The 13,754-nt window shown below is 42.2% G+C and overlaps 1 protein-coding gene across 3 annotated transcripts in view; it reads left to right on the top strand.

Moving 5' to 3' along the window:
- PACS2 (phosphofurin acidic cluster sorting protein 2) overlaps positions 1–13,754 on the top strand; it is a 143,900-nt gene that overhangs the window by 112,226 nt on the left and 17,920 nt on the right. For all 3 annotated transcript variants that reach the window (XM_066608618.1, XM_066608620.1, XM_066608617.1), the window contains exons 16-21: positions 880–986; positions 1,229–1,383; positions 2,528–2,638; positions 3,601–3,730; positions 10,114–10,156; positions 12,482–12,524. In XM_066608618.1, coding sequence (XP_066464715.1) covers positions 880–986; positions 1,229–1,383; positions 2,528–2,638; positions 3,601–3,730; positions 10,114–10,156; positions 12,482–12,524 — 589 coding nt within the window. The remainder of the gene's footprint in view (positions 1–879; positions 987–1,228; positions 1,384–2,527; positions 2,639–3,600; positions 3,731–10,113; positions 10,157–12,481; positions 12,525–13,754) is intronic.

The raw sequence follows: 13,754 nt of genomic DNA, 5'->3' as shown, positions 1-13,754 counted from the left end.
GGACATTACGCAGGATTTCCGCTCCGTGTGAACCCAGCCTTAAAGCTGTCTGACTTTAGCCTCCACTTGGGGGAGCTTAAAAGGGGTTTTCCATAATTAGCAGAACATGGCTGATTTTCCCCCTTCCAAAACCTGCACCACACCTGTTCATGGGTTGTGTGGTATTGCTACTCATCTACATTGAAGTGAATGGAGCTGAGCTGGAATCCACACGCAACTCATGAACGGGTGTTACACATTCTATAATGGAGGATACAGGCAGTCAGAATGTGTGGGGTTTCCCCCCCCCCCCCCCCCTCTCCATATTTATGGAGAAGATTTGGATCTGTGTATCAGAGAAACAAAACTTCAGTCACAATGAGGAAGTGTTGAACATGTTTAGATTTTTAAAAAAAAGAAAGTATTCAAAGTCAGATTGCTTTTACTCTATGTTCCGCATACCTAAAAAGCTGAAGGAACACTGCACTTAAAAAAACATGAAGAGCTCTATTGTTTGTACTGTTTGAAACTATGTTACTTCGTTTCAATCTGTTTGAATTCACCTTATCGATTTTCCTTGCAACGTGATCCTTGTGAATTGGACAATGTAACCCATAACTTGGCTTGGCTTTTCCTTTTCTTTTCTCTGTAAAGCTGATTGATTTTAACAGTATCGTTTGTTGTCCCAATGCATGAAATTGTTTAGAATTGAAAATCCTGGAAAAAATCTCATTAAAAGTAATTTTGAAGAAGGAAAAAAAAAACACAAAGAGCCCCGAACTCAATAACTTCCACTAGTGCCAAACTTTACAGACCAGAATATTATTTTTAATGCAGTTAATTTGTCATTAGAAAAGCAGTTTCCAGTGTGGTACATATTTATCACTCTTTACTTTTCAGCTTCTTTCAGATATCTTGCAAAAACATGACCTTCCTTTAGTCTGCACTTGCTCTCCGGCGGATATTCAAGCTGCTTTTAATACAATAGTATCCAGAATACAGCGATAGTAAGTGTCAGTCATCTCATGATGTTCCTTTTGCTTTATCCTGAGTAGTTTTCCCAATCTTCTCCACCTGTGGCCCCTGAGTCATGGCATAAATGCCCCTTTAAGGGATCACGTTAGCTTATTGTGATATCTTACAACATTATATCATACACTTGATTTGGATTTTTGCTGCTTTATTTCTAACATTTGATCACAGCAAACCTATTACATGAAGTCCTGATTCTATTTGTATTGTCTCTTAGTTGTAATTGCAATTCACAACCACCAAATCCTGTGAAAGTTGCCGTAGCCGGAGCTCAGAATTACCTCAGTGCAGTGCTCAGACTATTCGTGGAGCAGCTATCGCACAAGACCCCAGACTGGGTAGGATACTTGCGGTTTCTCATCATCCCATTAGGTAAGTTGCACAGATGACTACATCAGACGTTGGCATGAAAGGAGTTTTTCAAAATGTTTGATTTGGAAAAAGTCCAGCTCCCCCTCCATAAAATAACAAGTAGGCTTTTACTCTCCTCTCCCCACTCCTGCTGTATACCATCGCTCAGTCCTACTCCCAGCGTTTGTGTACAGTCCCACCCAGTTTATGGGACGTCACAGGGGCTGCAGCCAGTGAGAGAACTCGGTGCTCTATTGCTGAGCTCTGTCATTGGCTGCAGCGCATTTGACATCCCGTAAAAGTGACTTAAGAGGGAGAGACTTGGATCGGGGCCCGGGACACAGCAAGAGAGGGGAGATGGATTTTATGTAACTCAAGCAATTCGGAAAAAACACTTTTTAAGATGAGCAAAATCTTCAGCAGATTTGGTAAGTAGGGCAAATAAACTCTCCAGTTGGAATGTTTGCCTTCGGCAAAATCTGACGTTGGTGACACCCTCATTATGTGCTCTTCTATCTATGGGAAGAAAATGGACAACACAGGAGAAACGCCACAAACGCCAAAAAGAGAACACACCGGCAAATTTAGTTACCTACACAATCTGTGTGTGAGAAATGAATGTCAGCCCCTCTGGGGACATATGCTTTGCATTTAGCATTGTGAAGTATTCTCTAGAAATCACAAGGATTAAACATGGTGTCCTTATACTTCATCATGTTCATTATGGTTACTGCTGCAGTAGCAAAGGCTTGTTCTGAAATCTAGAGCGCGTCCCTAGGGGCTGCAGGTGGGTCTGTTGGAACACTTCTCTGGCGAGGCTGGAAGTTTTCTTTAGTATTTTTTTGAATCCTTGCACATACTAGCATTACAAGGCTGACTTTTCTTCCAGGACACTTCCGGTATTACATAAAAGACTTAATACAATCTCCTTAGTGATAACCTAAAATTAATACTCAGACCTCTGTAAAGCAATGGTCCTTGAATACCCAGATCCAAACACTCACAACCCTGTGTATGTCCTGGGAGGCTGGCCTCTTCCCCAATGTCTTTATATCCTGGCTTAGCCAAACTTTTCATCCCTCTGGGCTGTTTAGATTTAATACATGTTGAATGCTTTTAATTTGTGAACAATGGTTTGTTTGCTCAGTGTGTTTTTCGTTGGCAGGGTCTAATCCTGTAGCCAAATATCTGGGTACTGTGGACTACAAATACAACAACCTCTTCCAGGATTCAGCTTGGAGGGAACTATTCACAAAACTGGATGCGCAAACCTCAGGTTATACCAGTAAAATGAATTCTACTAGATAAATGAAAAATTATCTTTGTGTGTAAATGGGCCTTTTGTCTAACGATTGAAAGATTTTGCAATCTATTACATAGTAACATAGTTCGTAAGGCCGAATGAAGACAATGTCCATCTAGTCCAGCCTGTCTATCCTCCTGTGTTGATCCAGAGGAAGGCAAAAAAACCTAAAAGCAGAAGCCAATTAGCCCTTTTGGGGAAAAAAATTCCTTCCTGACTCCCTAATGGCAATCAGACTACTCCCTGGATCAACCCCTAATGTTTCCTACCTGCCTGTATACCCGGATTAACAATTAACCTAAGATTTATAACCTATAATATCCTTCCTCTCCAGAAAGACATCAAGTCCCCTTTTAAACTCCTCTGGATTTTGCCATCACCACATCCTCAGGCAGAGAGTTCCACAGTCTAACTGCATAAAGTGTTAATGGCCTTTAACACTTTATCATCTTCATTTGCATATAAAAGGGCCTCCAGCAGCCACTTGCAGAGCCCAGAGTTGCACACAGCTGCATTGTTCTCTTTGCAGCTGCCAGAAGATTACAATGTTATCTTCTGTCTCCTGTGGAGATAACAGCACAAGGTGTATTGAAAGACCCTCTCTCTCTTTGTCTGAAGTATGGATTTTAGGTTCACTTTAAAATCCTCGTTCAAACGAAAAGTGCACCATGCCTGTGTTTACATATGCAAATGTAACGATTATATATATATATATATATATATATATATATATATATATATATATATATATAGTGTGTAATTTTATATTTATTATATAATATTTACACACGCATATGACCAGGCACAGACATGGTATGATGAAATTGCACTTTAAACAATGCCAGGACAGGACGAGCAGAGGCGTAAATATCCACTGATAAAGGAATGTGAAAGCTTTATGCTTTGTGAACCTATGTTGTCTCTTTGCCCTCCAGATGTTTCCTTGCTGTCTACAATACAAGATCCTCCAGATGTGGTTTCCCGTGTTACTCAGTACATTGCTGGAGCAAACTGTGCACATCAGCTGCCTATAGCAGAGGCCATGTTAACTTACAAACAGAAAAGGTATACTGGGCGTTTTTGGATCACTTTTTAAATAAAGCATCTTGAGTACGGCATTTTTCCCCACTTTCCATTGCCACTATAAGTCAACAGACAATGGACTGACACTTTGTGATTTTTCTGGATACACAGTAGGTTTGAAATGGCAACTTTCCAATTATGCAGTGTATGTGGTCCATAGTGATGATGCTGTGGTGGGCCATGGTCGGCTACTACTCTTTTGTGAGGTTTTTCTTATGTGCAACACATCAGTACGCCTGCTAGAAAATAGTAGAATTGTTTGGGACTGGTGCATAATCTGAAAGCTGCTTATTTTTGTATTTTAAGCTGCTTTAAACCTATTTTATGTAACCAGAAAATCCCCTTAACTGTCACTCCATTAAATGAACTGTACAGCGACAAATGAATTAGCAGTTTGGTACAAGGGTTTGTCTGCACAACAAGCTACAGCCACATATTCATACATACCCAAATAAATATTAATACGGCCGCAGCACCCAGTGGAGTTCCGAGACAGATTTGATCTGCAACTTAGGGGAAATCCTGGGTGTCAAATCCCAATTTGCACTTATTAACCCTTTCCAATCCAATTTGTATCCTGGTTTTCCTAGGGTGCTTACTTTTTTTCTGCCGTTATAAAACTGCGCTATCTGCTGGCTAAGGCCAGTACTGCATGGGGTGAAACATTGTATAGGCTTCGACAGCAGAGAGGCTGGCAATATACGGTAAGAGAGCCCTGACGGACGTCTTCCAACATCAGAGCTGCACAGCCTTAAATCATAATGTCTTCAGACGTCAGACAGTGGATTGGAAAGGGTTAAAGGGCTTGTCCAACATTTAACGGTTTTGCTGCGGAAAGCAGACAGCTCCATACATCATACAGGGGCCTGGCTTGGTACTGCAAGCTGAGTCCTAACAGAAGTTAATGGGACTCGGCCTGCAGTATCAACCTGGGCCGTTGTCCTGGTGGCTTTTTTAAACTTTTCTTTTTCATTTTCCTAGGGATCTGGGTAGAAAGCACAAAGCATTTGTATGTTTAATGTTGTGATATAACTTCTTTCTACTTCTTTCTTTTTTTTTTTCTTTATTTCCATTTATGGTTGCTTTCTCAAAAGGAAAAAAAGTTTTCATTTTGATTTTGTCTTAAGGTATCATGTCCTCTCTGGGTAACCATGCTTTCCTTTATTCTTGCTGCACTTATATGCTTTGTCTAATATGACATGCAAGCTTTGCTGGAGATGCATTGCCTATTTTACAATTTCCAGTATTTAAAGAGCACTTCCAGTCACAATTGATATGTTAGACATTGCTATAGCTGAGCACAGCTGGCCCAGTATTTCCTGTGGGCAAGCCAAAAAATTAGTGTATTGGTATTGTGCACACAGCACCGTCGTCAGGATTGGCCTCACTTAGACAGCCAGGTCCCATAGTATGACGCAACAAACCCTAAACATGGTGGTCATACTAAGCACTGTGTTTCCCAATGCAGAAGTGCTGCTTTCACATTTGAGTGGTTGCTAGAGAATTGTGCTGTGAGTAAAGACGTTATGGGATTCCCTCTGCAGACGGAGGTTTGAAGATATGCAGAGAAGATGTGGTATGCATCCACTTTGCATGACCAGCAAAATTAATTTCCGTTCCAATTTTAAATCAGAAGGACGCGTGTCCCACAAAAAAAATTTGGGGGGTACACTAAGAGCCAAAAAAATAAATTCACCTTTTAAAATGCAGCATTCTAAAACTCCACTGTTAAGGGAATACAGGAACTGACATGCTGACTTTGGGGATGTAGGTCTTCTACTTTCCTGCACTTCGCTGCTCTGTGTTGTCAAAGCAACAGTTGAGTGCATCTGGTGGATAAAATAGAATTCATCGGGTTTTCGACTAAGCACGCTTATTAAAGGAGAAGACCAGTTTCCTCATTCTATGCTTGCACCTGAGTAGCCTGCCGTCAAAGCCACTGCCTGCGGAAAATGAGGATACGGCATGAAAGGCAAGTAAAAGACTTCTCCCCAGACTTGGCAGCTCCTAGGAGATGGCAGATTCCCTGTAGTAGTAATTTTGTAAAGAAAAAGATTTGCACCCTGAGTTCCCAGTGCCTGTGGTGTACACCAGAGAAATGAATGTGTGTCACATCATGCAGCTTGTCACAACCCAAAGTTTCAGATCAGCCACAGATTATAACGTCCTTTTTTCATTTGGAGAAAACTTTTTAGTGTGGTCCTTGTTACCAGTTATGTGCTTTTTGCTTTTTTTTTTTGAGATGTGAGAGAGGTTGGTAGCTCCCGCAGCAATCGGCTACGTGCCATGGGTGCAGTTCATGTGCCCCACTCATTTTGCCAGGAGAAGCTGTGTTCAGCTAGAGGTTTTCTCTGGCTGGCCCAAGCTTAAGCTTTTACTGCCCTTTTATGATGATCTTAGGCCTCAGGGATTGTCCTGATAAGATAGAACTTTTAAGGCCTCCATCACACTATTGTATTTGGGCCTGTGTTCTGTCCATGGTAATCCATGGACAACACATGGCGCTATTATAGGCCTAAGATGCTCTGCACATGGACACTTCTTAATGTGGACCAATGATCCGTGTAGCAAAACCCATAGCAGGTCCTATTTCTGTTGGTTTCACAGACAAGAATTGGAATATGCCGGTGCATGTCAATGTGTTGTGTCCATGTATATCGGACAAGACATAGACTGGTGTCCATGTGCTGTTCGATGCGAGTTGCAGTCAAGTCCATTGGGTGTAACTTGCATTACGCTTAGTGTGTACTTTACTGAAATCAGTTCTCTAGCTCCTACGGCAATCACTTTTCAAACCCATTGACCTGGCTATACTTTCACGAACATCTGTATACTCTGCACCATATGAAGAAGATAATGACTCTGAATGGCAGGAGATCTTTCATAGGTGACTGGAAATGCTCTTTAAAGACGACCTGTCGCCCCTCCTGAAAGGTCTGTATTAGTAAATCAGTAAAAATTCTGCAGCATATTTTCTTAGCCCTGTACATTGTTCCGTTCCTGTTACTCCTAGTAGTTTATAAATAGATTGACAACTAGGTGTTACCATACTCCTTGTCAAAGGGGTGTGTCCCCACAAAATCTGACACTATCAGCACTGAGTGCCCTGTGTTAAACAGTGTACACACCCAACCCTCCTAAATTGGTAACATCCATTGTCAATGAATACATTTCTAGGAGGAGTAACGGAGGAACAGCACAACATAGAGTTCGAGGAAAAGATGCTCCACAATTGTTATACAACGTTAACTTGAATTATTTACTAAAAATGGACATCAGGGGTGCTGACAGGTCGTCTTTCTTGTAGATATATAGTGTTTTTGCATATGTTAGGGTTTGAGTTGCTAGCAGACATACTGAAGATATAATTGCAAGCAGTGTTTGTGAGGGGTATCGTCAAGGGTGCAACGTGGGGGCAAAAATGGGGACTGGCTGATAGTCTAATGACTGGCTGCTTTGCATACTGTCGTCATCCTTGGCTTGCAGGGTCAGATGTATTTTGCGGGTGAAAAGAACGGGCAGCAGCTTGGGATTTGAATGCAACTACTCTGTATTCTGTTTGTTTTGCTGTTAACAAACAATTTGCATCTTGCTGAATAAATTAACTTTTACTGCTCTGTCCCCTGAATGAGTCAGAATGTAACCTGCTGAAACCTCCCTCCGCTTCCTTCCTCCACACTTGTCATTAAATATGCTGGCGTTTGATTTAATAGGATCACTTTTAGTAAATGACACGTTAGGAAACGTAATGGTGAGAAACAGTGCACAAGATTTTTTTCGTTTTTGTGTTCAGATTTTTTTGTAATTGTTTTTATTTTAGTTTGTAAGCTTTTAAAAACTTTTTTTAATTAAAAAATAAATAAATAAAACAAGTCCCTGCAGCGATTTTCCAGAAACGACACCATAAAGGGCTCATGCAAATGACCATTTTACAGGTCTTTAGGCCCATTTAGACACAATGATAATCGCTCAAAAGATGTCGCTCAAACCACGTTTGAGCGATAATCGTGTCATTTACAGCACAAGATGATCGCTCAAGATGAGCGATCACCTTGCACTTCAAGCGGAAAATGCAGAAGACAAGTGGGGTGTCCCCGCTTGTCTTCTGCATCCAGCTGTTCCCCGCTCCGAGCACCCAATAATATCAGCTGTATCCCGCTGTGAATCCCTGATAAGGTTCATTGTTGTCTTTCAGCACGCTGAAAGACAACGATGAGCGACAGCATAACGAAGACTGTACGATGTTAGTGCAGTTACAGACATCGATTATTGCTCTAAATGGGCCTTTTCTCGTCCAGAGCTGTAGTATGGATTTCATTGGGGTACACAAACTCTCCACTGTGACTCTTTTTATATTTCTAATTTGAGGAACACAGACGTTATTCTTTGTTGCATTCTTTTAAGTATCTGACAAAAAGACACATTCTGTAAGACTTCATATATGTTCTTCAATAGAGAGACAGCCCACCTGAGCCTGTATATACAGGGGGCTATACAGCCCTGTGTACCCTATCAATCTCCGCACTAATGTGCATAAGACCTGTAGGTTCCCCCGACTCCCCAAAACATATGAATTCTCAGTTCTGCTTAGTGCTCGTCACTTTTCCTGCTAAAATTAGTGTTTTCAGACAACTTTGATCTAATACTAGCAGAATGACCTGGTTTTGCACAGGTCTGTTTTATGTAACTGTGTGGTTAAAAGAATTTAATTTAAAGATGATGTCCAGTTATTGCTCAACACGTTTCAGTAGGACTGCCTGTATTAAAATAATAGTGATCTATACTTGCCCATCCACCGCCACCACCGCCACTGGGATCCAGCGCTGCAGCCCCACTGTGGGTCCCAATGATTGCTGTGACAGGAAATCAAGGGACCTCTGCAGCCAACGAAAGGCTGCGGCATCGACGCTAGTTTTCCTGCCATCGGTACTCACATCCTGAGTGCTGTGATGCCAGGAATTCAGGAATGTGACATTGCAGTGGTCACCTCTCACATCAATCACCAGGCTGCAGCGCAAGAAACTGGTGGCCGCTGAGGGATAAGTATAGTTCACTTTATTTTAATAATATTGAAGGGGGGTTGTTCAGTAACAGGACCACCCCTTTTTACATTTGTATTCTTTTTTTTTATTTTTGTTTTGTTTTTTTACAGCTATGTTGAACAGTAGGCTTTAGAGAGCTGAAGCCTTTGGATCTCACCTATGTATAAGTAAATTTGGTGCAGATGAGTCCAGTAGTAGTTTGCCGTACATAAAAAAAAAAAACAGACCACTGAAATTCAGCTACTATCTAGCCATGAACATTAAGAGGTGTCGGCGAGGGTTCACGGCACAATTTTGCGAAGCTGCTGCGTGTGGACTGTTTTGAGTTTAGGTGGATCATCAACTCCTTGAACGGGGTTATCTCATTTGGAAAAGCTTTGTCCTGTATTCTGATAATGGGGTCAATTTATTTTCCTGAAGCTTGGCTGCACCACATCACTAGAGACTGTAGGCAGTTGCTTATGTCCAGTAGGCACAAAGCATTTGGCATGCTGAAATCTAGCATGACCAATCCTACCGTTGGCCAGCCCCATACATATCTCCCCATTTGCACTTTATCTCTGCCAGGCGAGGAATGTTTTTTTAGACTTGCTGAGCCTGACTGGTGTAAGCAAGCAATGCAGAGGTGGCCAGAGGGGAAGTTTCTTTTTTCCCTCAACATTAGTTGAGTTTTCCTTTTACTAGTCTTAAAGGGTTTTTGCATGCAAACGAAGGCTGTTCTATGTGGATGACTATCGCTGCTGTGAAGAATGATTACCGCTAAGAATGTCTCTGCTGAGGGCTGTAAAGCAGAAGTTTTGAAGAAATGGCATCCATGTTTAACGATGGTAAAGATAAACCTAATAAAGCGTTACCGGTCTTATGTAACTTGATACAGGACGTGAGAATGACCCAGTGATGGTCTGAGCCTCATGAAAAATGTTAAAACTTTTATGCTTGTTGCATGTTTATCTTAAAAAGCAATTCCACCCGAGATAACTTTATACATTGAAAACCCTAAGCAGCACTTGGACCAGGTGTCTATCTGTAGTTCTTCAGCTGTTGTCAAACTACAACTATGGCTGTCGGGATGTAGTGGTAATTACAGAACAGGCAGGGCACTACTGGGCTTGGGTATAAACACTCCCTGGTGGTGGCATCTGAGCACTGGTACCCTGGTGACCTGGACTGATACTCCAGTGTAGGTAATGCTTATCCTGCCCTCTCCAAACAAGTGGAGTGATCATACTGTGTAAATCTTATGATTGGGTGGAATTGCTTTTCAACATTTTTTTTTAAATTACCAGTGAGTTTTGTCATTTTAGTTTTTTTCTTTTCTTCTAGTCCTGATGAGGATTCTTCACAGAAATTCATACCTTTTGTGGGTGTAAGTATACCAGCATAACATATGGGGGTGCATGTTTCAAATCAGACCTTATATTCTATGCTGCAGTTTTCACAGGTCATGTTATAAGTGGGTTTTTAACCCAGAATGTATGTGTAGTCCTTAACAGTTTTTTCTCTTGTAGCAGTTTTATTTATTTTACCTTTTTTGGCCCTTTGGTTCAACTTCCATAGTTTGTTTTCTGAACTGAATTTCTGGTTGCCCTTGATAGTCTTAACCCCTTAAAGGGGTTGTCCCGCGCCGAAACGGGGTTTTTTTTTTTTCAAACCCCCCCCCCCCCCCCCCCCCCCCCCGTTCGGCGCGAGACAACCCCGATGCAGGGACGTACAGAAAGCTTACCGGAGCGCTTACCTTAATCCCTGCGCTCCGGTGACTTCTATACTTACCTGTGAAGATGGCCGCCGGAATCCTCTTCCTCCGTGGACCGCAGCTCTTCTGTGCGGTCCATTGCCGATTCCAGCCTCCTGATTGGCTGGAATCGGCACGTGACGGGGCGGAGCTACACGGAGCCTGCATTCTGCACGAGCGGCTCCATTGAAGAGAGCAGAAGACCAGGACTGCGCAAGCGCGGCTAATTTGGCCATCGGAGGGCGAAAATTAGTCGGCACCATGGAGACGAGGACGCCAGCAACGGAGCAGGTAAGTAAAAAACTTTTTATAACTTCTGTATGGCTCATAATTAATGCACAATGTATATTACAAAGTGCATTAATATGGCCATACAGAAGTGTATAGACCCACTTGCTGCCGCGGGACAACCCCTTTAATGACATGGCCTATTTTGGGCTTAAGGACACAACAATTTTTGGCGGATTTTCTTCTCCGTTTATCAAAAGTCATAACTTTTTTATTTTTCCGTCGACGCGGCCGTATGAGGGCTTGTTTTTTGCGTGGCGAACTGTAGTTTTTATTGGTGGCACTTTTGGGTACATAGACTATATTGCAAAACTTTTTTTTTTTTTTTTTTTATGATAGCAGGGAGAGAAAACGCATCAATTCTGCCATAGATTTTTTTTTTTTTTTTTTTTTTTTTTTTTTTTTTTTACAGCGGTACTCATGCAGCATAAATGAGATTCCATTTTTTCTGCGGACCGGTACGGTTACAACGATACCAAAATTCTTACATTTTTTTTAGGTTTTCCCACTTTTCTGCAATAAAAACCCTTTTTCTGGGTAATCTTTTTTTTTTTTCTAAATTGCTGCATTCAAAGTCCTGTAACTTTTTTATTTTTTGATGTACGGCACTCTATGAGGGCTTATTTTTTGCGAGACGAGCTGTAGATTTTATTGGTACCATTTTGGGGTACATACGGCTTTTTTGATCACTTTTATTGCGTTTTTAGTGAGGCAAAATGCTAAAAATTAGCATTTTGCCTCAGTTTTTTAGCGTTTTTTTAAGCGTTTTTTTCCGTGCACAGTCAAAAGCATGTGCAACTTATTGTACGCGTCGTTACGGACGCGACAATACCAAATATGTGGGATTTTATTTTTTTTTTACCTTTTTTTTATGCTAATCTGAGAAAAAGCATTAAAAAATGGGTTTTTTTACTCTTTTTTTTTTACATTTTTTTAATTCTTTTTTTAATCTTTGTTTTTTTTACACTGTTTGTGTCCCTCTGAGGTACTTTAACCACTGCCCTGATGATCGCTGGTATAAGGCATGGCAGAGCTACTGCTCTGCCATGCCTTATCGCTTGCACAGCGATTATAGGCATAGGCAATACAGGACGCCAGTGTCTGGCGTCCTGTTGCCATGGTGACAGGCCGGGCTCTCGCGATCACATCGCGAGTTTCGGCAGGAGACACAGAGCACGGCTCCCTCTGTGAAGTCTCTCTCTGCCGCAATCTACTTAGATCGCGGCAGGGAAGGGGTTAACAGCGGGGGAGGCATCTCCGATGACCCCCCGCTGTTGCAGCGGGACGCCGGCTGTGACTGACAGCCGCCTCCCGCTGCAGGATAGCGCGGGATCATATGTGATCCCGCGCTATCTCCAGGACGTAAGTTTACGTCCTGTTGCGGGAAGTACCAGGCTGCCAGGACGTAAACTTACGCCCTGCAGCGGGAAGGGGTTAAAGTACATGTACTTGCTGCAACCTCCCAACGCAGTTTCAGCTGTGCTGCCAAAATGCCAGCGATATGTTATAATCCGCCTGGAGTTTTTTTTTTTGACTGCACCGTGTTGTACGGGGATTTTTATGCCTCACTTGATCTGATTCCTTATATTCTTTCTATGATTTTCACCTGTTGTAGCACATATTTTGAACCTCTTATATGTAGACTTAAGGTTATTTTATCTGTTTTTATAGGTGGTAAAAGTTGGTATTGTCGAGCAGTCGTCTGCAACCTCTGGTGAGTATGCAATATTTCCGGCAATTTCAGTTTGGTAAAGTGATATTTTGCTTTAACATCACATATTTACTGTATAGTCATGCCTGCTCATTTCCATAAGTGTGATTTCACCATGATTTCACAGATTACACAGTGAATGGAGTCAATGAAAGTAGATTGATTTTCATTGATCCATTCACATTAGCTTTTGTACATTGCGTGTAATACCCAATTAAAAAGAATGCAGCATGTTCTTTTTCACTGCGTATTACTCATACAGCCCTATTATCTATTGGTTGCATATTCAATGCTGTACATACGCAATACATTTGCACATGTGTAGCGCCGTTATGAGACAGAGTGGGGAATTTATAAAAAGAAACGAGTTACACTGCGCATGATAGCATGCATTAGATACACTGTCTTGCGCAGTGCACAATCGCTGGCATACGTTGCGTATGCCGGCACCCACGGCGGTAAAATGATGCATGAGCCTCGCAGCCTTTTATGCATATGGCTGTGGGATGACAACTTGGGCGATATTCAGTATACTTTTTTATGTCTGGATTAATTCTGTTTTTCAAGATCCCTGGTAACTATTGGTGAATGCTATTACATTATTTGTTGGATTTTATCCAGATTGTTTCCCCGCCACAGCTGCAGGTTTGTTAGAAGACAGTTCTACACTATAACAATCCATGCACCTTATTTTCAGCCAAGTACTCTAAACAATGCTTCATTGACTTCCTACAAGCACAGATCTTTAGACGGAGATACATTACAACCCAAAGTACAATAACTGCTCTTTGTAATGTTCAAGCGTTATATTCAAGCGTTAAGATTCCTTTACACAGGACGAGTGTCGGGCAAATGATGCCCAACACTGGTCCCTGTGTGTCTGCGCTACCGTGCTCCTGCATGGGATCTAGCAGAGCTGGCTGGGTCAAGGAGTGGCCAGCAGGGGGACAGGGGCAGTGCAGGAGATTTCTCTCCTCTCGCTCCCCCGCCCCCCTCCATAGAGATAACACAGAGGCCGGTTGCTACTGCTCGATGAGTGCTGAGCTTCATCGCTGATCTTTTATGCAGCATTAACGATCAGCAATGAAGCTCATTGCGCAGTTTAAAGAGCGGCCTTTTAGTAGCAAACGGCCGCTGTGTTATCTGAATGGAGGGGGGCGGGGGAGCGAAGGGAGAGAAATCTGAACTGCCCCGTCCCCCTGCTGGCTGCTCCGTGACCCAGCCAGCTCTGCA

Source organism: Eleutherodactylus coqui, chromosome 6, assembly GCF_035609145.1.
Source record: "Eleutherodactylus coqui strain aEleCoq1 chromosome 6, aEleCoq1.hap1, whole genome shotgun sequence".
Taxonomy (NCBI): Eukaryota; Metazoa; Chordata; class Amphibia; order Anura; family Eleutherodactylidae; genus Eleutherodactylus; species Eleutherodactylus coqui.
Note: the sequence above shows the minus strand (reverse complement) of the source record. Positions and strands in the feature narration are given on the sequence as shown.